Below are 25,371 nucleotides of genomic sequence, written 5' to 3'. Positions count from 1 at the left end.
CCTTTCTTCTACCTTTGAGCCAGTTCTGTATCCAAATGGCTACTTCTCCTTATATTCCGTGAGATCTAACCTTGCGAACCAGTCTCTCATGGGGAACCTTGTCGAACGCCATACTGAAGTCCATATAGATCATATCTACCTCTCTGGCCTCATCAATCCTCTTTGTTACTTCTTCAAAAAACTCAATCAAGTTTGTGAAACATGATTTCCCACGCACAAAGCCTTGTTGACTATCCCTAATCAGTCCTTCCCTTTCCAAATGCATGTTTATTCTGTCCCTCAGGATTCCCTCCAACAATTTGCCTGCCACCGAGGTCAGGCTCACCGGTCTATAGTTCCCTGGCTTGTCCTTACGACCCTTCTTAAACAGTGGCACCACGTTAGCCAACCTCCAGTCTTCCAGCACCTCACCTGTGACAATCAATGATACAAATATCTCAGCAAGAGGCACAGCAATCACTTCTCTAGCTTCCCACAGAGTTCTAGGATACACCTGATCAGGTCCTGGGGATTTATCCACCTTTATGCATTTCAAGACATCCAGTACTTCCTCCTCTGTAATATGAACATTTTGCAGTGGAATGTTTCTGTTGATGAACATTCAACTTTCTGGAAAAGTACCCAATAGACCTTTCTATCTTCTTGTTGTCATCTGTAACAGTACAGTACCGACATCCACTTCACTTGCATCGATAACCACCTTGAATGGCTTTGCGTAATTCAGTGTAGCTAATACTGGAGCATTGGTTAACAAAGCTTTCAAGCGGTCAAATGTCTTGTTGGCCGTCCACTGAAAATTTCTGTACTACTTCAACAAGTCGGTCGGTCAGTGGAACAACAACACTGCTAAAACTTGGTATGAATTTTCAATAAAAACCACTCAATCCCAGGATTTGTCGTACTTCTCTCTTCATTGATGGTATGGGAAACTCCCCAATAATCTTTGTTTTCACATCCTGTGGGGCCATGTCCAATGATATGGCGTAGGAACGTGACTTGAGCTTTTGTGAACTCATTCTTAGCCAGCTCACTAAGTTCACCTTCTGAAGTCAATCAAACAATTCTGATAGATGCTCCAAATGTCCCTGGCACATGTGAATAAAAATCACCAAATTGTCTATGTACACCACACAAATGAGTAATCCTAACATGATTTTCAGTTACTCTTTGAAATGTGGCTGGTGCATTTTTCATACCAAATGGCATAACCTTTAATTGGTAAAGCCAACTGGTGGTCATGAAATCCAGAATTTCCTTCATTGGGATAAAGGTACCTGCCAGTATCCTTTGAGTAAAGTCCAGCTTCAAAATGTAAGTTGCTTGTCCTACCTTCTCAATATCATCTTCCCAGCACATGAATCAGATTTTGTAACTGCATCAACTCTGTGGAAATCAATCTGTAAACATTGGATTCCATCTGGTTTTGACACCATCACAATGGGTGAGCTCCATCCATTGCAAGTCATTTCAATTATATCATCTTTGATCATGCTTTCAAACTCTTTTTGAACCTGTGCCAATTTTAGAGGGTTAAATCTATAAGGATGTTGCTTAATTAGAACAACATTTCCTAAATCTACATCATGCGTAATCATGTTTAGTACTTCCCAGCTTACTCCCACATATCTCTCAATGTGATTGTAATAACTCTTTTTGGTCATTTCAATTTTCCTATGAATTTTTGAGAACTTCCTCATTATTCAAATTAATTTGAGGAATATCAAATTCAAATTTATCTGCATTTGGTTCATTACTCCAAATTATAACCAGTACCACTTTCTCCTTCTGCTTTCCTTCCCCATCAAAATACCTTTTGAGCATATTCACAGCCCACACTTTGTGAATTTTCCTTCTGTCTGGTAAGCTTAGCAAATAATTCACCTCAATTTCCTTTTGATTTCATAATGCCCACTAAACCTTGCTTTTAAAGTGTGACCTACCACAGGTAGTAATACAAACACTTCATCTCCTCAAACAAGACTATGAATTTTTGATTTCTTATATGTTTCCTGTTCCATCACATGCGTGCTCTTTTCAAATGCTGTCTAACTAACTCGCCCACTCTATTTAATCTTTCCTTAATATTTGACACATAATCCAAAAATGAAGTCTCTGAACTCTTACTTACCAATTTCTCTTTAATTTCAGTGGGCCTCTCACCTTATGTCCGAAAACTAATTGAAATGGACTGAATTTAGTTGATTCATTAGATACATCCCAAATTACAAGAAGTACAAATCCTCCTTTATCCCAATCCTCCAGATGGTCATGACAGTAAGGCCTAAACTTGGTCTTTAATGTTTGACGCTACCATTTTAATGCTCCTTGTGATTCTGAATGGGACATGGTTGATTTAAATTGTTTTATTCTCAAGCTATCCATAACCTCCTTGAATAAATTTGGCATAAAATTTGACCCTCTCTCTGTGAGAGTCCATAACTAGTAAACAATTTGAGTAACTCTTCGATAGTCCTTTTAGACATTATATTGCATAATGGAATTGCCACCAGAAAACTCATTATGGTCCACAAATATTGATTCCCTCTGTCTGATATAGGAAGTTGTCATTAACTCTTGTAAAAGATTCCTCAAATGCTGGAATGGGTATTAACAGTTCTGGTTTTATCACTGCCTGCGTTTTTCCTATTACGTGGCATATCCAGCAAAATTCAAACAAATCTCTATGCTTTCCAGGCAAATAAAAATGTTTTTGCATTTTGGCTCGAGTTTTCCTTACTCTCAAATGACCTCCTACTAACTCAGATACCACTTGCAACAGCTCCTTTCTATAACTCACTGGTAATATAACTTGATGAACTTCTGCCCATTTGTCATCGTCTGAATATGAAACAGTCTCCATTTCTTCATCAAGACATTTTTAAAATAGTTACATTCTGAAATGAATCTTCTTCAGTGTATGATTTTTGATACAACTGGATTATTTTTTCATCTTTTTGTTGTAATTCAACTAGCCTCTCTGAACTAAAAATATCCATATTCGCCTCTACCTGTTCTTGTTTTCCTTTTCCAACCATTTGGTCAAACATAGTTTCTGATCATTGAACTACAACTTCCTTATCTTTATTCTCTTTCTGCTTCAACCTGTGGTTTTGTGACCTGCTATCTTAGAGTCAGGAAAAATCCCAGGATATACTTCCTGTAACATCTCAGTTGTCTAATTTTCCACTGGCTTTTCATCCACACTAGGAATCACTCCAACCTGCAATCCAGTTATATCATTCCCGAATATAAACTATATTCCTGGAATGGAGAATTTCTCCATTATTCCTAATACCACTTTTCACTAACTCTCCAACCTCACCTTATATGATGGAATGCTGCTCTTCTCACTATGAATGCCACATATTACCATCCTTTCTGGCAATATTCCTTCCACAGTACATACCTCCTCATTTCTCAACAAAGATTGACTTGCTCCTCTATCTCTTAAAGAAATTAAAAATTTTACCTTTCCTGGATAGAAGGATATGGGTGAAGTACAAGGAAGTGGGGTTAGCGTGAATGGACATTTTGGTCAGTATGGACCAGTTTGGGCCAAATGGCCTGTCTCTGTGCTGTAGGACTCTATGAACTCCTGGTACATATGAGTAAACCTTACCCACACATAAATTATTGAAAGGGATCTAGTACTGTCTTATCAACCAACCCCTGACTAGGCTGTACATTCTTTTGCAGCTCTTTAGCTTCCTCGCTGATCTCCTTTACCACTTTCATAAGCTCTTATCTTGTTTTCCCACATCCATTTTCCCAGAGTTTTCTTCTACCACCAACACTGCAACTTCATGTATCATACAGTAATACACAGAAACAGACCCTTCAGTCTAACCAACCCATGCCAAACATCATCCCAAACTAATCTAGTCCAACTTGCCCATATCCCTCCAAACCTTCCCTATCCACATACTTATCCAAATGTCGGAATTGTACCCGCTTCCTCCAGAAGTTCATTCCACACGTGAATAACCCTCAGTGTCAAAAGTTTGCCCCTCAACTCATTTTTAAATCTCTCTCCTCTCACCTAAAAAATATATCCCTGGTCTTGTAATCCCCCACTTTAGGGAAAAGACAACTACCATTAATTCTATCTATACCGCTCATTATTTTATAACCTTCTATCAGTTCGCCTTGCAAACGCTTACACTCCAGTGGAAAAATTCCCAGCCTTTCTCTATAACTCCAATCTTCCATACTCAGCAATATCCTGCTAGATCTCTTCTGAACCCTCTCTGCTTTGATAATATCCTTTCTATAATCAAGCAACTTACTTTTTTACAGTGAAAACACCTGAATTTTTTTTTATTTCTGTTCCCCCCTCTTCAACTGAATGTGCATTTGCATGTTCTTTAGCAAGTGACAAGCAAACTCCAGGAAGTAATATGTATGATCCAAGTTTATTAGTGCAACAAATTAGCTGATTGAACCAATGTGGAGACTATTAGCACACAGCATATAAACCATACCATTACTCATGTTTCATTAGGCATCCTGATGGGAGCGATGACACAAAAATTGGCCGGGTGATTGGCAGTGAGGAAGAAAATCTTAGATTACAGGAGAATAGAAATGGATTGGTCAAATGGGCATATCAGTGGCAGATGGAATTTAACCCTAAAGAACATCAGGTGAAGCACTTTGGAAGAAGTAACAAGGCGAATGAGTAAACAATGAATGGCAGAACTAGGAAGATCAAAGGAACACAGGGATCTGGGGAAGCTTTTCCACAGATCCCTAAAGGAGATAGGGCAAGTTAATAGCAGAATTAGGAAGGCATACAGGACACATGCCTTTATCAGTCATGCAGAGATTATAAAAACAGGGAGGAGCTATACAAGACTTTGATTAGGGCACAGCTGGAATACTGTGTGCAGGTCTGGTCCCCACACTATAGGAAGGATGGGATTGCACCGGTCGGAGTGCAGAGGAGATTCACCAGGATGCTGCATGGGATGGAACATTTCAACGATGAAGGGAAGCTGCAGGAGCTTGGGCTGTTTTCTTTGGAGAAGAGAAGGTTGAGGGGGAGACCTGATTATGAGGGGCATGGACAGGGTGAATAGAAAGCAGCTGTTCCGCCTCATTGAAGGGTAAACAACAAAAGGGCAAACATTCCTAGTGTTCTGCCATTCATTTTAAAGTGAAAGACAGAGGTTTAGAAGAGATTTGAGGGAGAAAAAAAAAACACCAAGAGAGTGATGGGAATCTGGAATGTACTGCCTGGGAAACCTCAAAACCAATTGAAGGGTCATAACATTCATGGACCAAATTCTGGAAGTGGAACTACATTGAGCGAAGTTTTTGTTGGTGCAGACTCGATGGGCTGAAGGGCCTCTCCTGTACTGTCTGATTCTATGATAAGCTAGCTAGGAATTGTACGGTAGTTAACGATTAATAAGTGGGTGATTTAACCATAAAGCCAAAAAAAAAGAGTGAACATGAAGGTACCAAGAACTACCTGCAGGAGTGTTCTTCAGATGTTTTTCATGTTAAGAGTTGCAGTTTGTCACCAGTACAGCATCCAGTTTGTTCAGAATCTTATGTAAAGAATCAAGAAGGCTAAGATTGCTGATGATAAAATCAACAACAGAAACTCCTGACATTGAGATAAATAGTTTTTTGAACCTGAACACACACGACCTGTACATTCAGCAAGTGGAGAAGTTTTCCAACCATTCTTCCGGCAGTCCACTGTAAATGTTCACAATAATTATGAATTCTGTTTGTCGCATCTTGAGAAGTTTAACAACATATGAACACAGATATTACACTTTGGAATTTTAAATTCCAGGGAATAGAATGTTATGAGCATATTCATTTTGTTTAATTGTATCCAGATGGTTGTCTTTAACTGGGAATTTTCTTATTCCCCCTATACTAGGAACAAACTGCTTTTTTTTTAAAAACGTTCAAAGTTCATGTTTATCACATGTATTTGTATAAATAGATATCTTTAAAATGTCTCAGTTGGCTTCATTTCAATCCCTCACCACCCAGGTTTCTAGAATATCATGAGAACCCTAATTATGTCATGAAATTCCTATCCCAGCAGAAATCCTGGGCATCTGACATACAGAATTGTAGGAGAGGCCCTGCACCAGTTTATTTGGTAGTGAGAGAGCTTTCCCCCCACCCTCCTCTCCCCAATTAAGTCCATAGGACAAAATATGGTGATGTGGGATTCCTGGCCACTGAGTGTCAATTAGGCTCCTCACTGGGCCAATTGATACTCTTTATCCCTCAGCCTACCACAATTTAGTGGCTCAGGGATTAAATGGAGATCACTTTGATTTAATCCCTGCCCTCCCCATTACTGTTTGATCATGCACCATTGTCTTTTGATGTGAAGGGCACTCGGGTGTTTTTCCCTTTTGAGAACTGGATCAGTGTGAGTGTGCACATGCAAGGACTCTCCTCCTTGAAGGGGACTGTCCCTGGACTAGCTGCCCCACATCGAGAGAGGAAGAAGTGGAGGAGGCAGAAGCAGAAGGAGGTGAGAGCTTTTGAGTCTGGGGCCTACTTTTGGAGCTGCAGCCTGGGCCTCACCCAGGTCGAGGGAGTGTTGCTGCTGACCTGGGGCCCATTCCCACTGCTGGTCTCTGGGACCCTGCCCGGACCTGCCTCAGCTGTTGCTGCTTGGGGCCTGCCTCACTGCTGCTGCCTGGGACTTGCCTTGGAGCCCCTCCCAGGACCTCCACCACTGCTGCTGCCTGGGACTTGCCTTTGGGGCCCTCCCCGCCCCCCCACCCCCACCGCTGCGACCGGGGGCCTATCTCCACCACTGCTGCCTGGGACTTGCCTTGGGCCCCTCCCCATAACTTCCACCACTACTGCTGCCTGGGATTTGCCTTGGGTATGCCCCCACTGCTGTGACTGAGGGCCTACCTGGGACTTGCCCGAGGCCTGCTTCCTCCACCGCTGCTGCCGTAGGCCCACCTCCACTGCTGCTGCCTGAGGCCTACTAACATATAGCAGCGAGCCCAAAGGTCGCGGGACCCAGCTGCACCTACGCCAGGGTAGCGCTGCCTTAGGCTCGGCTACTCTGACCCCGGCTGCAACTACTACCCCCTTCAGGCACTTAACTAAACACCTGGGGGTCAAGATCAACGAGGTTAAAAACAATGACTACAGATGCTGAAAACCAAATACTGGATTAGTGGTGCTGGAAGAACACAGCAGTTCAGGCAGCATCCAACGAGCAGCGAAATCGACGTTTCGGGCAAAAGCCCTTCATCAGGAATACTATATTCCTGATGAAGGGCTTTTGCCCGAAACGTCGATTTCGCTGCTCGTTGGATGCTGCCTGAACTGCTGTGCTCTTCCAGCACCACTAATCCAGTACCTGGGGGTCAAGGCCTATCCCCACCCCAATATGTCCATCGAGGCCTGCAGCAAGGCCATGGCTAGTGTGGTCATCCCACTGGCCATTGTCGCTGCGGCCCCGATGTACGGGAAGGCTGTCTTTTTCCTTAATACCAAGCAGGCGGTCCACCTGGCCGTGGAGTGGGGGCTCACTGGGCGGGACACATTTGCCCGTCGACCCTCTGGAGGTTACGACCCAGAGGGTCGTGATCCCCAACGTCCCACCCTTCATTTCAAGTGAGCTCCTTCTTCCCCACCTCACCACCTTGGGGGAGATCTGGTCGGGTGTCCAACCGCTCCTGCTCGGTCTTAAGGACCCTGCCTTCCAATGCCAGGTGTTCATTTGTCTGGCCTGGGAGGAGGTCACAGAGGGCTCCTTCACCCTCCTCCATGAGGGTGTGGCCTACCATGCCTTGTGGATGGTGAGGTGCCACCTGTGCCATGAGGTGGGGCACATTAGAAAAACTGCCCCACCGAGGAGGCTGCCCAGCCCATGCCAATGGCTGATGGTGGTGCCACTACATCCACTCCCCTTCCCCCGAACTCAACACCACAGGCCCCAGCACCGAAGGCTTCCAATGCTCCAGCCTCTGGCAGGGAGGGGGGTGAGCGTCCAGCCGGCCAGAAGGCGCTCAAGACGCGACGTGTCAGGCCTGCCCACGGGGAGACCACCCTATCCCCTTCCCTCACACCTAGCCCATGACCTGCCCTGCCCTGACATCATCTTCCTGGCGGTGGAAACTGAATAAAGAATCATACATCTTGTGTCTTTCACTGTCTCACACCTGCGCGCACACACACAACATGGGTGCTGGGGGAAAAATTAAGCACTACCGCAGTTAGGAGGTAGCATAGGACAGAAACAAACACCAAAATAAACTAAATCTTGGAGCTATCTTCAAAAATAAAGAGCACAGTGCATTGCATATGCAACAAAATTTTGGACTTTTTAAAAATGTTTTCATTGTACATAAGATACAAAACACTAGTCTGTTTCACAAAAAAAAATTACAATAGACAATAGGGGCAGGAGTAGGCCATTCTGCCCTTTGAGCCTGCACCACCATTCATTTTGATTATGGCTGATCAACCTTAATCAGTATCCTGTTCCTGCCTTATCTCCATAACTCTTGATTCCACTATCCTTGAGAGCTCTATCCAACTCTTTCTTAAATGAATCCAGAGACTGGGCCTACCCTGGCTTCTGGGGCAGACTATTCCATACACCCACCACTCTCTGGGTGAAGAAGTTTCTCCTCATCTCTGTCCTAAATGGCCTACCCCTTATTTTTAAGCTGTGTCCTCTGGTTCAGGACTCACTCATCAGCAGAAACATGTTTCCTGCCTCCAGCGTGTCCAATCCTTTAATAATCTTATACATCTCAATCAGATCCCCTCTCAGTCTTCTAAACTCAAGGGTATACAAGCCCAGTCGCAACAATCTTTCAACATAAGATAGTCCCGCCATTCCAGGAATTAACCTTGTGAACCGACGCTGCAGTCCCTCAATAGCCAGAATGTCTTTCCTCAGATTTGGAGACCAGAACTGCACACAATATTCCAGGTGCGGTCTCACCAGGGCCCTGTACACCTGTAGAAGAACCTCTTTGCTTCTATACTCAATCCGTCTTGTTATAAAGGCCAGCATGCGATTAGCTTTCTTCACTACCTGCTGTACCTGCATGCTTGCCTTCATTGACTGGTGTACGAGAACACCCAGCTCTCTTTGCACTGCCCCTTTACCTAACTTGACTCCATTTAGGTCGTAATCTGCCTTCCTGTTCTTGTCACCAAAGTGGATAACCATACATTTATCCACATTAAACTGCATCTGTCCATTCACCTAACCTGTCCAGGTCCCCCTGTAATCTCCTAACATCTTCCTCAAATTTCCCTCTGCCACCCAGCTTTGTATCATCAGCAAATTTGCTAATGTTACTATTAATACCATCTTCTATGTCATTAATATATATTGTAAAAAGCTGAGGTCCCAGAACTGATCCCTGCGGTACCCCATTGGTCACTGCCTACCATTCTGAAAGGGAGCCGTTTATTTGTTTGTTTCCTTTGTTTTTCCACCCTCCAATCCGCAGGAACTGATCCTAAATCTATCGAACTCTAGAAAATAATCACCAACGCATCCACGATTTCTAGAACCACCTCTTTCAGTACCCTGGGATGTAGACCATCAGGCCCCGGGGACTTATCAACCTTCAGACCTAAACAAACAGTCTCTTCAACACCAATTCCTGCCAAAATGAATTCCCTTCAGTTCAGGTCCTTCAGCCACTGTTACCTCAGGGAGATTGCTCGTGTCTTCCCCAGTGAACACAGATCTGAAGTAGCAATTCAACTCTTCTGCCATTTCTTAGTTCCCCGTAATATATTCCCCTATTTCTGTTTTCAAGGGCCCAATTTTAGTCTTAACCATTTTGCACTGATCTTTGGTAACACCACTGAACAATATTCAATCTTGGGGTGATAAGTGGCAAGTAACATTCACACCACCTGAGTGCAGGGCAACAACCATCTTCTACAAAGGAGTATCTAAAAGGTGTGGCTGGTTAAGCCAGTATTTATTGCCCATCGCTAATTGCCAAGAGGGCAGTTAAAGCCAACCACATTGCTGTGGGGCTGGCATCACAGATATAGGTTAGAACAGGTAAGGATGACAATATCCTTCCATAAAGACATTTGTAAACCAGATAGGTTTTCTAACAAATAACAATGGTTAATGATTATCATTAGACCTATAATTCAAGATTCTTTATTGAATTCAAATTCCAGCATCTGCCATGATTTGAATTCAACTCTCCTGAACATTAGCTGAGTTTCTGGATTAATATTCCAGCGATAATATCACTAGGCTCTGTGCCATAGTCATTCCTGGTGCCTTGGTTGATGTTGGTCAGTCTGTCAGGCTTATCGGACTTTGTCTTGATTAGAAACAACTGAGTGGCTTCTAAGGCACTTCAGAGGGCATTTAAAAATCATTGCTATGGATCTGGAGTCACATGTCGGCCAGAGCAGGATAGCAACTTTTTCCTATCTCTGAAGGACACCAAGGAACCAGATGGTTTTTTTACATCAACCAACAATCGTTTCCATGGAAGTACACTTTAATTCCAAATTTCTTTTCACTAAATGTACACAGGTTTCACCACCCTCCATTGCAGGATTCACAGTTATGCCCTTAAAGTATTTGCTGGATCTCTGGATTAATAATCCAGTGACAGTACTACTACACCACCACCTTCCCTTCCGCTTGGAATCTGCAGAGTTAACTTATCAGCCTGAACTGAATTTTCTTCAGAACAACTCGAAGTGTTAACTCTGGAAGCATCTGTAGAGAATGAAACACAATTGCCGGGTTTCTCTAAACATTTTCTACTATTATTTCAGTTCCCCAGCAACCACAGCACTTTGCATTTACCTGGTGTCACTGGCCTGCAGTTGCATGCATGACCTTCAAAACTTCCCTAAATAAGGATGTCACATTTGCTTTTCACTAATCCTTTGACACTTTGCCTTTCTCTGGGAAGTGTAAGATTACAAACCCTTCACTTTTTCCATTCTCATTTTCTTTAGCAAGCTGGTGTGAAATACATTTGGATGGGTGGTTTATCCAATCTAAGCACAGCCAGCCTTTTAGGTACTTCCTGGTTTTCATTTTCTGCACAATTCATGACCTCCACATGGCAGATTTATTTGCCTTTAATGAACTCATTATTCGAGTCTTATCCTACACCTCCAAGTCTATATTGCACTCATAGTTCCTGATAAGACTCACCTCATTTCTTACTACCAGCTTACAATTTTCATGGTAATAGAAGACTTTTGGTTATCTTAATTTAAATGCTATTCTATTTTCAACTCTCAAGTTTCCAATCTTATTTTCTGCTTTAATTCCCCTCTCAACCTATTGCATTTAACCTAGTTGCCAATTCAATAATTCACCTGACTTGCATCATTCATCCAACTCTTTTGCTTCATCTCTAGCTCCCATGTCACTAAAGTTATAGCTTCCTTGCATTTGCATCTTTTGGGAATATAGCCAGCCTCTCTTTGAAACATCTCTTCCATAAAGATCACCCATCTCATGGTTGCCATCAGTCTTCAGTTCTGCTTTACCCCACAGAGGTCCCTTCTCATAACAATGAACTTAGTCCTCTCCCAATTTAAAAGTTCTACAGTACATTATTCAGCAATGTTGTTCTTAACAACATGAAAAACTTAAAAATATATTTGAATTAGAATGGATGAGATTTGCTATGATGAAGGATGAGAAGTAAAACCAGCAGGAATAAAATGAATTTTTAGGTTGATAATTGGGACACACAAACTGATATAAACTGACCTTGTAACCCTAACAGACCTATGAGTTTGGGGATAACAGTTGAGCCTTATTTTGTCGCCTTCTGGCAGCTTTATATGAGACAGAAGGAAACATTCCATGTACCTAGTGTTGATAAGGTATGCATAACATTATATTTCAATACTTTTTTAGGAAAATTACAACAGCAAGTCTTTTTCTCATTTTAGAGGAAGGTTTTACAAATGCAAATTGTTGAAAGAGAGTTATGTTATAAGCTACCTCACTTCACCTTGAATTATGAGACAGTGAAGATATCATTCGATCTGTTCCAATTTTTTCCCAATGACATAACTATGTGGCTTGTTTACCATGTAGATTGATACCCAGGTTAAGTATATTGAAATGCATAGGCTGTGTAACATTTAAACAGAAAGAAAGAGGCAGATGTTTTGTCATGGTGATGTATTATAGGAGAGACTTGGAATAGACAAAAAGGGAGCAGAAGCTCCTGCAAGTAGCAGGAGGACAAAATGTATCTTTTGCAAGTCACTGGACTAGTGAAATGCTATTCCTTTGGAAGAAGAGAAGGAATGTACAGGGATTGAAAGTCTCTGGAAGATCCACTATAGCAAGACTGCAGCAGGAATCAACAGTGAGCTGTGCTGTTGCAGTAAAAACAGAAATTGCTGGATAATCTCAGCAGGTCTGACAGTATCTGTGGAGAGAAATCAGACTTTACATTTCTGGTTCAGTGACCCTTCTTCAGAACAACGCTGTTGTAAATTGGTTTGTGAATTCTCAAGTTATTAAAGGGAAATTAATAATGACAGTCGCTGGACATACAACTCACCAAAATAGGGAGCAATTAAACCACTGGTAACAGATTTGGATTATATCCAGTAAAGATTTAAAAAACTCTTCAGCACTGTCTGTAAGCAGTGTGAGGTATTAGTCATTTAAGCCATAATAAGGGTTACTTTTCTGTAGTTAGAGTATTAGTTATATTCATTTCCAAATTTGCTGACGACACCACTGTAGTGGGTCGGATCTCAAACAATGAAAAGACAGAGTACAGGAAGGAGATCGACATAGTGGCATGGTGTAAAGACAACAAGCTCTCCCTCAATGTCAGCAAATCAAAGGAGCTGGTCATCCATTTCAGGAAACAGAGTGGAGGACATACCCCTGACTTTATCAATGGTGCTAATGTGGAGGTGATCGAGAGCTTCAAGTTCTATGCTGTATGTTCTAATATCACCAACATTTACATTGATGCTACAGTCAAGAAAGCCTCTACTTTCTCAGAAGGCTAAGGAAATTCAACATGTCCACAATAACTTTTACTATTTTTTTACAGATGTATCATCAAAAGCATCCTATCTGAATGCCTGACAGCTTGGTATGGTAACTATACTGCCCAAGACCGCAAGGAATTACAGAGTTGTGAACACAGCCCAGTCCATTATGAAAACCTGCCTTCCTTCCATTGATTCAGTCGATACTTCCTACTGCCTTGGGAAAGCAGTCATCGTAATCAAAGACCCTTCCTACCTTGATTACACTCTCTTCCACCTTCTTTCATCGGGCCGAAAATACAAAGGTTTGGAAACACGTACCAACAGATTAAGAACAGCTTCTTCCCCGTTGTTTTTAGACTTTTGAATGAACCTCCCACACATTACATTCGATCTTTCCCTGCACCTTTCTCTGTAGTTGTAATGCTATATAGAACATAGAACATTACAGCGCAGTACAGGCCCTTCGGCCCTCGATGTTGCGCCAACCTGTCATACCAATCTGAAGCCCATCTAACCTATACTATTCCATGTATGTCCATATGCTTGTCCAATGACAACTTAAATGTACTTAAAGTTGGCGAATCTACTACCGTTGCAGGCAAAGCATTCCATACCCTTACTACGCTGAGTAAAGAAACTACCTCTGACATATGTCCTATATCTACCCCTCAATTTAAAGCTATGCCCCTTGTGCTCGCTGTAACCATATTTGGAAAAAGGCTCTCCCTGTCCACCCTATCTAACCCTCTAATTATCTTATACGTCTCTATTAAGTCACCTCTCAACCTTCTTCTTTCTAACGAAAATAGCCTCGAGTCCCTCAGCCTTTCCTCGTAAGACCTTCCCTCCATACCAGGCAACATCCTAGTAAATCTCCTCTGCACCCTTTCCAAAGCTTCCACATCCTTCTTATAATGCAGTGGCCAGAACTGTACACAATACTCCAAGTGTGGCCGCACCAGAGTTTTGTACAGCTGCAGCATAACCTCATGGTTCCGGAATTCAATCCCTCTATTAATAAAAGCTAAAACACTGTATGCCTTCTTAACAACTCTGTCAACCTGGGTGGCAACTTTCAAGGATCTGTGTACCTGGACACCGAGATCTCTCTGCTCATCTACACTACCAAGAATATTACCATTAACCCAGTACTTTGCATTCTGGTTACTCCGACCAAAGTGAATCACCTCACACTTGTCCACATTAAACTCCATTTGCCACCTCTCAGCCCAGCTCTGTCTCTCTGTAACCTACTACATCCTTCCTCACTATCCACAACTCCACTGACCTTAGTGTCGTCTGCGAATTTACTAACCCACCCTTCTACGCCCTCATCCAGGTAGTTTATAAAAATGGCAAACAGCAGTGGACCCAACACCGCCACTTGCAGTACACCGCTGGTAACTGGACTCCAGGATGAACATTTCCCATCAACCACCACCCTCTGTCTTCTTTCAGCAAGCCAATTACTGATCCAAACTGCTATATCTCCCACAATCCCATTCTTCTGCATTTTGTACAATAGCCTACTGTGGGGAACCTTATCGAACACCTTGCTGAAATCCATATACACCACATCAACCAGTTTACTCTCATCTACCTGTTTGGTCACCTTCTCAAAGAACTCAATAAGGTTTGTGAGGCACAACCTACCCTTCACAAACCTTGTTGACTATCCCTAATCAAATTATTCTTTTCTAGACGATTATAAATCCTATCTCTTATAACCTTTTCCAATACTTTACCAACAACTGAAGTAAGGCTATATTCTGCATTCTCTTCTATTACCCTAATGTGTTCATGTAGATATGATTTTTCTGGATAGCAGGCAAAACAATAATTTTCACTGTATTTCGGTACATGTGACAATAATAAAATCAAACCAAACTATGTAATGCTTGGGGGGGGATGGTGTTATTACAGTAAAAGTTGTAAAGTTTGAAATCATCCCTTGAATTCCTTGAGCTTGGTCAATGGGAATTCAAATATATTTCTAATGGTTATCAATCTCTACAGGGATTGTAACAGCTTTGTGATTTTGAGATTATTAAAACATTTATCAAAATTAGACTGTACAATCAAATGAGTAATGGCTTGGTTGAAAATTACTTAATTTCAGTAAGACAAGTTCTGGAAAAGTTGTTACCAACAGAGCCAGCTGGAGGAACACCATACTGATTCAGAGGTGGTGGGTATGGGTCATGTGGACGATGGACTGGAAGATATGGAGGTGCTGTGGGTCCATATGCAGGGTAAGAATAAGGACCTGGAGGGGGGAAAAAGTGCAAGAAATTTTCAAAACTATAGTTACTGAAAATGAATCTAATTTTAGATCTTTTCTCATAAAAGAGTTTACTATGATGCTTCTAAATTAAAAGTGTAAAATAACTTATTATCACACAGATGGTAAATGTATCATTTCAAATATGACAGAATACTTCTAGCTTGCATGAGCAGGAAAGGGTCAATCTTTCTTCATCTTAGTTGGAAGAGAAACTTATGCCTCCTGGTTACACAAGGAAATTATTTTGGAAGCTAACCTGGACAGATCTCTGACAGGAATTGATCTTCTTCCCATTATCTTCACATGTTAGAAAGCTTAAAGCGGCTTCCTTGCCCAGCTAATGGGCTTAAATGTCTAGTTATAGCTACCATTATTTTCAATTCCATTTTTAACCTGAATCACTGTTACTGACTGTACTATTACATCACTATCACACTACTCAAATTATGATGTACCTTATGAACAAAAAGACTATAATATTAACAAACCCAACCCAAGAATGAAGGCCCAATGGATCTCCGGACCAGGTGAGTAAGAGGCATAATGCAGGGAACAAAAGGAAATTACTGCAGATGCTGGAATCTGAAACCAAAAGAGAAAATGCTGGAAAATCTCAGCAGGTCTGGCAGCTTTGACAAAGGGTCAGTTAGACTCAAAACGTCAGCTCTTTTCTCTCCTTACAGATGCTGCCAGACCTGCTGAGATTTTCCAGCATTTTCTCTTTTGTGCAGGGAACATTTGGCGATCTTGGAGGGGTGAGGGGGTGAAGGGTGGGTTTTAATGTCCATGCAGGGCAGAATGAAGAATGCTACTATTTTCTGTGAGATGTCCCAATGCAAAAAAAGGACACCCCACAAGTCAGAACCCACTTGCTTCCTGCACTTCTGAAATATTTTTTAAAACATTGCGTGCCTACTCCCATCCACTTGCCTATTCTAACTACTTGCCCATGCTACTACATACCACTCCCAGAGCAGGTGGGATTGAACTTACATCTCCTGGCTCACAGGTAGGGACACTAGCACTGTGCCACAAGAACCCTCCAGGTAGGGTGGCATTAGAGTTGATTGAAATTTTAACAAACTCTACTGACGTATCATGAGTTATTTGCATTTTACCAAAAACATACTTGTGGTGGCATATAACATCCAGTCCTTTGTGTTTTTTAACTAATGACTTTTCTCTCCTAACACCCCCCACCCCCCGTAAACATATTTCAGCCCCTCTCCTTATAAATATACAAGTTGAACTGACCTTGAGCAGCCATTAATCGAGCTCCTTTTGCCGCTTAGTATGTATGAAAGGTATCTAAGGAGAAGGAAAGAATACAAATTAGACTGGCAAGTTATAATTTGATGAACAAAACTAATCATTATGAATTTCCAAGTGCCGTTGGGAGCAGTGATGAAAGGAAAGAGGGTATTGGGCAGACAACAATGGAATGGTTCGCTAAGTTACCATCTGTACAAAGCAAGTGTAGTCATTATCCCTAAGGAGATAAGAAAAGAGACGATGAATGCATCCATGCAAGCAATCTTGGGACTGAATCTAGTCTGAGGATGTCTAAGAAATTAAGGAACACATCAGAATGCAGTGTTTGTGATAAATACCAAACTGAGCAACTAAAGAAGCTGTTTATGACACATGAAATCTCTTGATTACCTGCAAAGACTTGTCATTCAGCCTGTCAAGACTCTACTCACACTATTTGAACACTCTTAATTACCCGAAATTATCTTGCCATTATCTCTCCACCTATACATGCTATGCCTATGCTACATTCTCCACTTCACCCAATGAAGGAGGAACACTCTGAAATCTTGTGATTTTAAATTAATCTGTTGGACTATAATCTGGTGTCATATGACTTTTGATTTTGACCACCCTAGTCGAACACTGGCACCTTCACATCATGATATCCCAGACAGATCATGGTTGAAGATGGAATAGATCTTCTACTTCTTGAGATAACTGATTATCTTGCCATCATTAACTACCTTGAACCAGGAAGAGACCAGTTTACGTCGACAGCTACCAATGAAATGATAGAATGCTTGAAAGAACATTTTAATCGCTTCAAGTAACAACTGTTCTCAACTCACAAATTAAGGATTAGAATTAGGTTTTATTGTCATGTGTGCTCAAGTACAAAGTTACATGAGCCCAGTGAAAAGTTCACATCATCGCCATTCAGTGTCATCTTAAGTACAAAGTAAAAAAGTAAAGAAATAAAGTTAAAAAGTTCAGCATTGTGGTCCTTTTTTAGCAATGGGCCAGCAGGTGCTCTGCGCTGGGCTTTCCTCATGAGGGCTCTCCTCATGAGGGCTCAATCTCTCCCTCACACTGCACATACTTTCCACCATGTTGCTGTTTTGCTACAAGCTATCAAAGTCCTATCCAGGCTCACCAGCCACCTTGCTGCTAACTGCACCAGATTTCAACGATGCCACAGAGCCAACAACCGTGAGAGTTCAACCTGGCTCACCAGCTGTCTTATAGCCAACAGCCAAAATCCCCCAGGTGCTGCCATGCTCCAGATTTCTGATGCCAGCTATTTCATAAAAGATTTGGAAATTCAACACCATACATCATCTGCACTCTATCCCCATTAAATGGCAATTCTGAGGTAAGAGTGAAAATTGCAAAAAGGGTTAATAAAAATATCCTGCAAGATTTGTACAAAGCAATTCCAGACTGGAGATACAGTATTCACTAAGTGAAGCCTTTGAAAATAGTTCAGACCAAAGATTAATCTCACCCCAAGCCGAAACTGCTCTTCCAACTGCATAAAAGCTCCTTAAGCCAGAATCAGTAAAAGATGACTGACAAAATCAAGGTAAAAGGACCCCAAAGTTGCTAAAGCTGAGCACTGGAGAACCAGTCAGTGGGCAAATGGTCAATGCTCTCAGCAAGAATCAGCCCACATGGCAGTTTCAGACCAATTTTGAGCAGTTATCACCTCAATTGTATGCAGTGAATGACCAGATGTATACAAACAACTACAGAAGCTGTGTGATTCAGAACAAAGTGATCTCATTATGGATGTGAAGAATGCCTGAGCAGCCATAAAATGAGTGAGCAGATACCAGAGGAACAGCCAACAATAATGTACATGTATACCATTAGGAGACAAACACTATTTAAAAAGTGGTAGTTATTTGGTGCAGACAACTTGAGTATTACTGAAAAATTGACTCATTTTGGTGAAATGTTTTATCTTGTTTACATCAGGGCAGTTCACAAAACCACCAATTTTAGGGAAAAACCAATAGTTTTTCTGGTTGAGGAGAGTGTAAATTGGTTGGCAATTGGATTGATAGAGACATTTCCATTGAGAATGCACCATTAAATGATGATTTCAAGATGGAAACATTTGACATATGTCCCCAGTTTTTCAGCAATTTTAAAGATTGTGTTATGATGAAAGTAAAACCACCTGGAGTTCAACAAAATGTGTAATGAATGATAGTTGGCAGAGTAAACTATGAAAATTTGGTAATTTCCATACATATAATTGTGCAAAGCATTTTTTTGTATTATTTTAAATGAAAAATTCTGGATTTACACAATCAGACTTAGTGTGCTAGCTTACTTGCAATGATCATGTGACCTCTACCTCTGCTGCATATGCCTTTTTCTGTGCAGTCTGTAGCAGACATGAAACACACATCACTTGTAGCAGCACATCTCAGAGAACAACGTTCAAAATATCACAACATCGGTCCTTTTCAGATCTTTGGTTTCCCAATAGTCAATGTTGTGACAATTAGTATCCACTTTATGGCAATTAGTAAACAACAATAGTTGTTTGAAGATATTCTGAAATTATTTTCTGCATTTCGGCAACTAGGCGTGGGATTTCTTTTTGTTTATTCACATGTGGGACATGGACATTGCTGGCTAGCCAGCATTTTTATTGTCCATCCCTCGAGAAGGTGATGGTGAAGTGATGCTTTCTTGAACTGCAGAAGTCATCATGTTGTAGGTTGACCCACTCTGCCCTTCGGAAAGGAATTCCAGGATTTGGACCCAAGGACAGTGAAGGAACAGTGAAATATTTCTAAGTCAGGTTGGTGAATGGCTTGGAGGGGAACTTGCAGTTGATGGTGTTCCCAGGTAACTGCTGCCTTTGTCCTTCTAAACGGAAGTGGTTACGGGTTTGGAAGTGCTGTCTAAGGATCTTTGGTGGATTTCTGCCGTGTCTTTTGTAGATAGTACAGATGGCTGCAATGAGCATCAGTGGTGGAGAGATTAGATACTCGGGAATGTGGTGCCAATCAAGGCTGCTTTGTCCTGGATGGGGTCGAGCTTCTTTACTGTTGTTGGAGCTGCACCCAGCCCAAATGGGGTGCATTCCATCACACTCCTGATTTATGCCTTATAGCCAATGGACAGGCTTTGGGGAGACAGGAGGTGAGTTATTCATCAATGTATTCCTAGCCTCCAACCTACGCTAGTTTGTGTGACAACTTCAATTCTGGTCAATGGTAACCCCAAGGATGTTGATAATGGCAGATTCAGTGATGGTAACACCATTAAATCTCAAGGGGCAGTGATTAAATTGTCTCCAGTGAAAAGGAACGACTGTAAGAAATGATTAACTAAGAAAATAGGGGAGGTTATCAAATTGAAAGAGAAGGCATACAAAGTGGCCAAAAACAGCAGGAAACTAAAAGGTCAACAGAAAGGCCACAAAAAGAGCTATATAAAAATTAAGATAGAACATGTGAAAAAGCTCACACAGAATATAAAGACAGATAGCAAAAGTTTCTATAAATAAAACAAAAAAAGAAGAGTAAATAAAGGTATTAGAGGATGAGAAGAGGCATATAGTTATTGGATTTAATGATATGGCAAAAGACTTTGAACAGGCATTTTGTGTCAGTCTTCTCAGTGCAGGACATTAATAACATGCCAGTAATTGTCAAAGGAACGAAGGTAGGTGAGGACCTGGAAACAATCATTATTACGGAAGAGATAGTGTTGGGCAAGCTAATGGAGCCAAATACAGACAAGTCGCATGGCCCTGATGGAATGCATCCTAGGGTATAGAGTCATACAGCATGGAAACAGACCCTTCGGTCCAACATGTCATACTGATTAGATATCCCAACCCAATCTAGTCACACCTGCCAGCACCCGGCCCATATACCTCCAAACCCTTTCTGTTCATATACCCATCCAAATGTCTCTTAAATGTTGCAATTGTACCAGCTAAAAAGAGATGACAGGAGAAATAGCAAGTGCACTTATGATAATTTTCCAAAACTCGCTGGACTCTGCGGCAGTTCCAGCAGATTGGAAAACAGCAAATGTGACGCCACTGTTTAAAAAGGGAGGTAGACAAAAGTATAGACTGGTTAGCTTAACCTCTGTAGTGGGGAGATGCTTGAGTTTATTATCAAGGATGGAATAGCAAGGCATCTCGATATAAATTGTCCCGTTGGGCAGATGCAGCATGGGTTCATGAAGGCAGGTCATGCTTAACAAATCTTTTCGAATTCTACAAAGACATTACGAGCAAGGTGGACAATAGGCACCCTATGGATGTGATGTACCTAGATTTCCGAAAGGCCTTCGATAAGGTGCCATGCAAGAGGCTGCTGCATAAGATAAGGGTGCATGGTGTTAAGGGAAAAATATTAGCATGGATAGAGAATTGGGTTGACTAACAGGAAGCAAAGAGTGGGGATAAATGAGTGCTATTCTGGTTGGCGATCAGTAACTAGTAGTGTGCCTCAGGAATCAATGTTGGGACCACAATTATTCACAATCTACATAGACAACTTTGAGTTGTGGACCACATATCAAAGTTGCAGATGACACTAAGATGAGTGACAGAGCAAAGTGTATAGAGGACTGTGAAACTTTGCAGAAGGACATCAATACATTAAGAGAGTGGGCAAAGGTCTGGTAGATGGAATACAATGTTTTTAAATGTGAAGGCATCCATTTTGGTAGGAGTAACAGTAAAAAGTATTATTACTTGAATGGTAAAAGGTTGCAGCATGCTGCTATGCAGAGGGACCTGGGTGTCCTTGTGCATGAATCACAGAGGGTTGGTCTGCAGGCACAACAAGTAATTAGGAAGGCAAATGAAATTTTGTTCTTCATTGCTAAAGGGGTTGAGTTTATGTTGCAACTGTACATGGTGCTGGTGAGGCCACACCTGGAGTACTGCGTGCATTTATAGTTTTCTTACTTGAGAAAGGAGGTACTGGCACTAGAGGGAGTGCAGAAGAGGTTCACTAGGTTGATTACGGAGTTGAGGGGATTGGCTTATGAGGAGAGACTGAGTAGACTGGAATTATATTCACTGGAATTCAGAAGAATGGCGGGGGGGGGGGTGATTTTATAGAAACATATAGGATTATGAAGGGAATAGATAACATAGAAGTAGAAAGGATGGTTCCACTGGCAGGTGAACCTAGGACAAGAGGGCATAGCCTCAAGATTAGAGGGAGCAGATTTAGGACTGAATCGAGAAGGAACGTCTTCACCCTGAGGGTTGTGAATCTATGGGATTCCTTACCCAGTGAAGTAGTTGATGCTACTTCAGTAAACGTTTTTAAAGCTAAGGTAATTTTTTTTAAACAACAAAGGAATTAAGGGATACAATGAGTGGGTGGGTAAGTGGATTTGAGTCCACAAAAAGATCAGCCATGATCTTATTGAATGACGGAGTAGGCTCGAAGGGCCAGATAGCCTACTCCAGCTCCTTGTTCTTATGTTCTATGTATGTTCTTATTGGAGATTATCATTGCCTGGCACTTTTGTGGCCTGAATGTTACTTGAAACTGGTCACTCCAAGCCTGGGTATTGTCCAGATCTTGTTGCAGTTGAACATGAACTGCTTCAGTATCTGAGGCTCCATCCTCCATACCAACTCTGAGTCCAGGTAGATTTCAGTCATCAGGGAGCAATATCTGCCAATACTCAAGCCAATACTCAAGTCCTCTTTTATTATTTCCAAAATAAGTAACTTTTGACTTTCATGGGCAGGTCACAGTACAGTGGAGAACAGAACAAAAATTGTCATGCTTTAAAATGTCCTGTTGGGCATGTTGTGGGAGCCTAATAAATCAGTACAAATAAATCTAGCAATTTTAGAGTTCATACCTCTTTTTGAAGAAATTCTTGTACTAAGTCTTTTTTCCAGAAATACAATGATGAATGTTTCCCATGCAGAATGTTAAACCCTCAACTCAAATGTTATTGCATTGCAAGAACTAATTTTTCAATTCTATATATTTCAACATTTTGAAAACAGCATTCATATCAGACTGGTCACAAGATTTTAAACAAAACCTTAAACCTTTTGTATTTTCTTAACCAAAAAGGGATTCTGAGTTGCAGAGAAAACATTAGAAGTTAGTGAAGTAAGATTAAAATTGGGCTTATTCAGTCTCAGTGAAACACTGGATTTAATTATAGACCAACATTTAAGCTGAGTTGAGTAGCCTGTTTTTAAATTACAATCTTTTCTTAAACCTACATCAATTTTGAAGTTGGGTTCTACATTTAAATCACCATTGATCTTTCATCCATGAACATCTGCAGCAGATTTAAGGTAGTAATTCAACTTCAGAATTCTGTTTGTATATTTATAATAAGAATATAAACTTGAATTACACAAAACTGCTTCTCTGTAATTGTATCTGTGTTGCCCATTTAATTTTCTGAAACAAGACCCTCTGCACCATTTCTGTGTTTTCCTACTTTAGCAACTTAAAATGACCTTTAACAAATTCCATCTTCTTAGCAGAGTTCATTTTTCTCCATTTTCAAATAGGAGAGAAACAATTTACATGAGTATAAAGCAGGGATTTTTCATGTGCATCAGCAGAGGCAAAGGTATCCCATTGTTACAGTGGATATTTTAGTTCCAGAGTACCTTTAGGATTTTCTTCTTGGTAAAATTCTAATTGTGACGTACACTTGGCAAACCACAAGAGCTTACAGGAGAAAATAAAGATTATCCTTTTAAACAGAAAATAGAAAAAACTGAAATCTCAATATTCTAATGATAACTATCAGACAACATCTGTTTCTATTAAACAGCAATACAGGGTAAAACCATCACAATAAGTAAAGTCACACAAACTATACTTTGGCGTCTGACCAAGATTTGTTTAATTGTTAATTTTGATATTTTACAATCTTAAATTTGAAAATAAGTTACCATTATACCAAAGTATGGTTCAGTGACTTTAATTTACTGACTCATTCATTAGGAGAAAGTGAGGACTGCAGATGCTGGAGATCAGACCTGAAAAATGTGTTGCTGGAAAAGCGCAGCAGGTCAGGCAGTATCCAAGGAGCAGGATAATCAACGTTTTGGGCATAGAATTTCTGAAGAAGAGCTTATGCCCGAAACGTCGATTCTCCTGCTCCTTGGATGCTGCCTGGCCTACTATGCTTTTCCAGCAACACATTTTTCAGTTTTGACTCATCCATTGCATTGTGATGTAAAAATTATACAGAGTTTTAACATATTAGACTGAAATCATACAGTATACAAATATTAACCAAAGCAACAAAAATGTGTAAATTACTCTGATTTATCTCAATGAACAGGTTGGTGGAGTTGAACTGAGGAAAGGAAGAGAAAGTAGCATCTGCTGGAACATAGTACTGGCAAAAAACTGTCTTCTATTTTCTTTCCTCTCAAAGCAGTGTATTGCTTTCTAAATTAAACCAACAACTTGCTCATGAGGTGTAATAGCCTTTGCATTTTATTATTTTTCTACTCACATTCAACATATGTAATGTCAGGAATAATAATTGGTCTTATTTGACGCAATGGTATTAGAAATAAAATGATAAAAGGGGGAAATTATCTTTTGGAATGACAACAAAATGTTGAATAAATGTGTTAGAATAATACAATGTTCTTATATTTTTAATATGTAATTATATATAGGAGCATCCATATCATAATTAATTTGAAGTTTGAGCTCCAGTTTAAAAATAGTAACATGCAAAACATGATACAATTGCTGACACTGAATGTTTGTCTGCAAAAGTGCTATTAATAGAATTTGGAAAAACAGGAAATCTGACCATCCCATTAAAAAGGTGAAACCAAAAATGTAGAAGTTTTCATTGTTTCAAATTACCAAAAAAGCTGTAAATATAAATATACTCTTGTCTGTTCATTAATTATCTGCAGTTAAAAACCAGGACCTCGGTGGTTATCTCCAGATTACTTTCACTGCCACGTGCTAGCGAGGGTAAAATCAGGAGGATATGGCAGATGAATGTCTGGCTAAAGAATTGTGCAGGGGGCAGGGAATCAGATGTTTTAGATCATTGGGATCTTTTCTGGGGCAGAAGTGACCTATTCAAGAGGAACACGTTGCATCTGAACTGCAGGGGTCCAATATTTTGGCAGCCAGGCTTACTAGGGCTACAAGGAAGGGTTTACACTAGATTGGCAGGGGGTGGGATCCTCAACAGCAGGGAGGCAAGTGGAAGGATATACAGTAATCAGAAATAGTAAAGTGAAGAAACAGGTTAGGCTGGAACACAACAGGAAGCAAAGAATGCTGTTGGATTAAATTGCACCTACTTCACTGCAAGAGGGCTGACATATAAGACCAATGAACCCATGGCCATTGGATCGGTGCATGGGACTGGGATATTATAGTCATTACAGAAACATGGCTAGGGAGGGATAGGACTGGTAGCTTAATGTGCCAGGGTACAGGTGTTTGAGGCAGACAAAGGTAGTGGAAAGAGGGGAGGGCAAGTTGCATTTTTGATTAAGGCAAGTATCACAGCAGGAATCAGAAATGAAATAACTGAAGGATCATCCAGTCGGTCCTTGTGGGTGGAGCTAAGAAATAAGAAGGGAATTGTGATGCTATTGGGGTTGTATAATAGGCCCCAAAATAGTCAACGGGAATTAGAGGAACAAACATGCATAAAGACTGGGGAGACTTGCAGGAGAAACAGACTGGTCATAGAAGGGGATTTTAATTTTCCTAACACAAACTGGGACTGCCATGAAATAAGGGCTTAGATGAGGTGAAATTTGTGAAGTGAGTTCAGGAAAGCTTCCTCAAGCAGTATATAGAGGTTCTACTTAGGAAGGG

At 41.0% G+C, this 25,371-nt stretch overlaps 1 protein-coding gene across 6 annotated transcripts in view; it reads right to left on the bottom strand.

The window, feature by feature from the left end:
- The window catches only part of LOC140481687 (phospholipid scramblase 1-like), a 187,316-nt gene that overhangs the window by 45,296 nt on the left and 116,649 nt on the right, over positions 1-25,371 (bottom strand). For all 6 annotated transcript variants that reach the window (XM_072578254.1, XM_072578257.1, XM_072578258.1 and 3 more), the window contains 2 exons: positions 16,529-16,582; positions 15,137-15,256 (listed from right to left, as the gene is read on the bottom strand). In XM_072578254.1, the coding sequence (XP_072434355.1) occupies positions 15,137-15,256; positions 16,529-16,541 (133 nt within the window). In that variant the 5' untranslated portion in view covers positions 16,542-16,582. The remainder of the gene's footprint in view (positions 1-15,136; positions 15,257-16,528; positions 16,583-25,371) is intronic.

Source organism: Chiloscyllium punctatum, chromosome 9 (assembly GCF_047496795.1).
Source record: "Chiloscyllium punctatum isolate Juve2018m chromosome 9, sChiPun1.3, whole genome shotgun sequence".
In the NCBI taxonomy this organism is placed as follows: domain Eukaryota; kingdom Metazoa; phylum Chordata; class Chondrichthyes; order Orectolobiformes; family Hemiscylliidae; genus Chiloscyllium; species Chiloscyllium punctatum.
The sequence above is the reverse complement of the archived record's forward strand: the minus strand, read 5'-3'. Positions and strand labels throughout refer to the sequence as shown.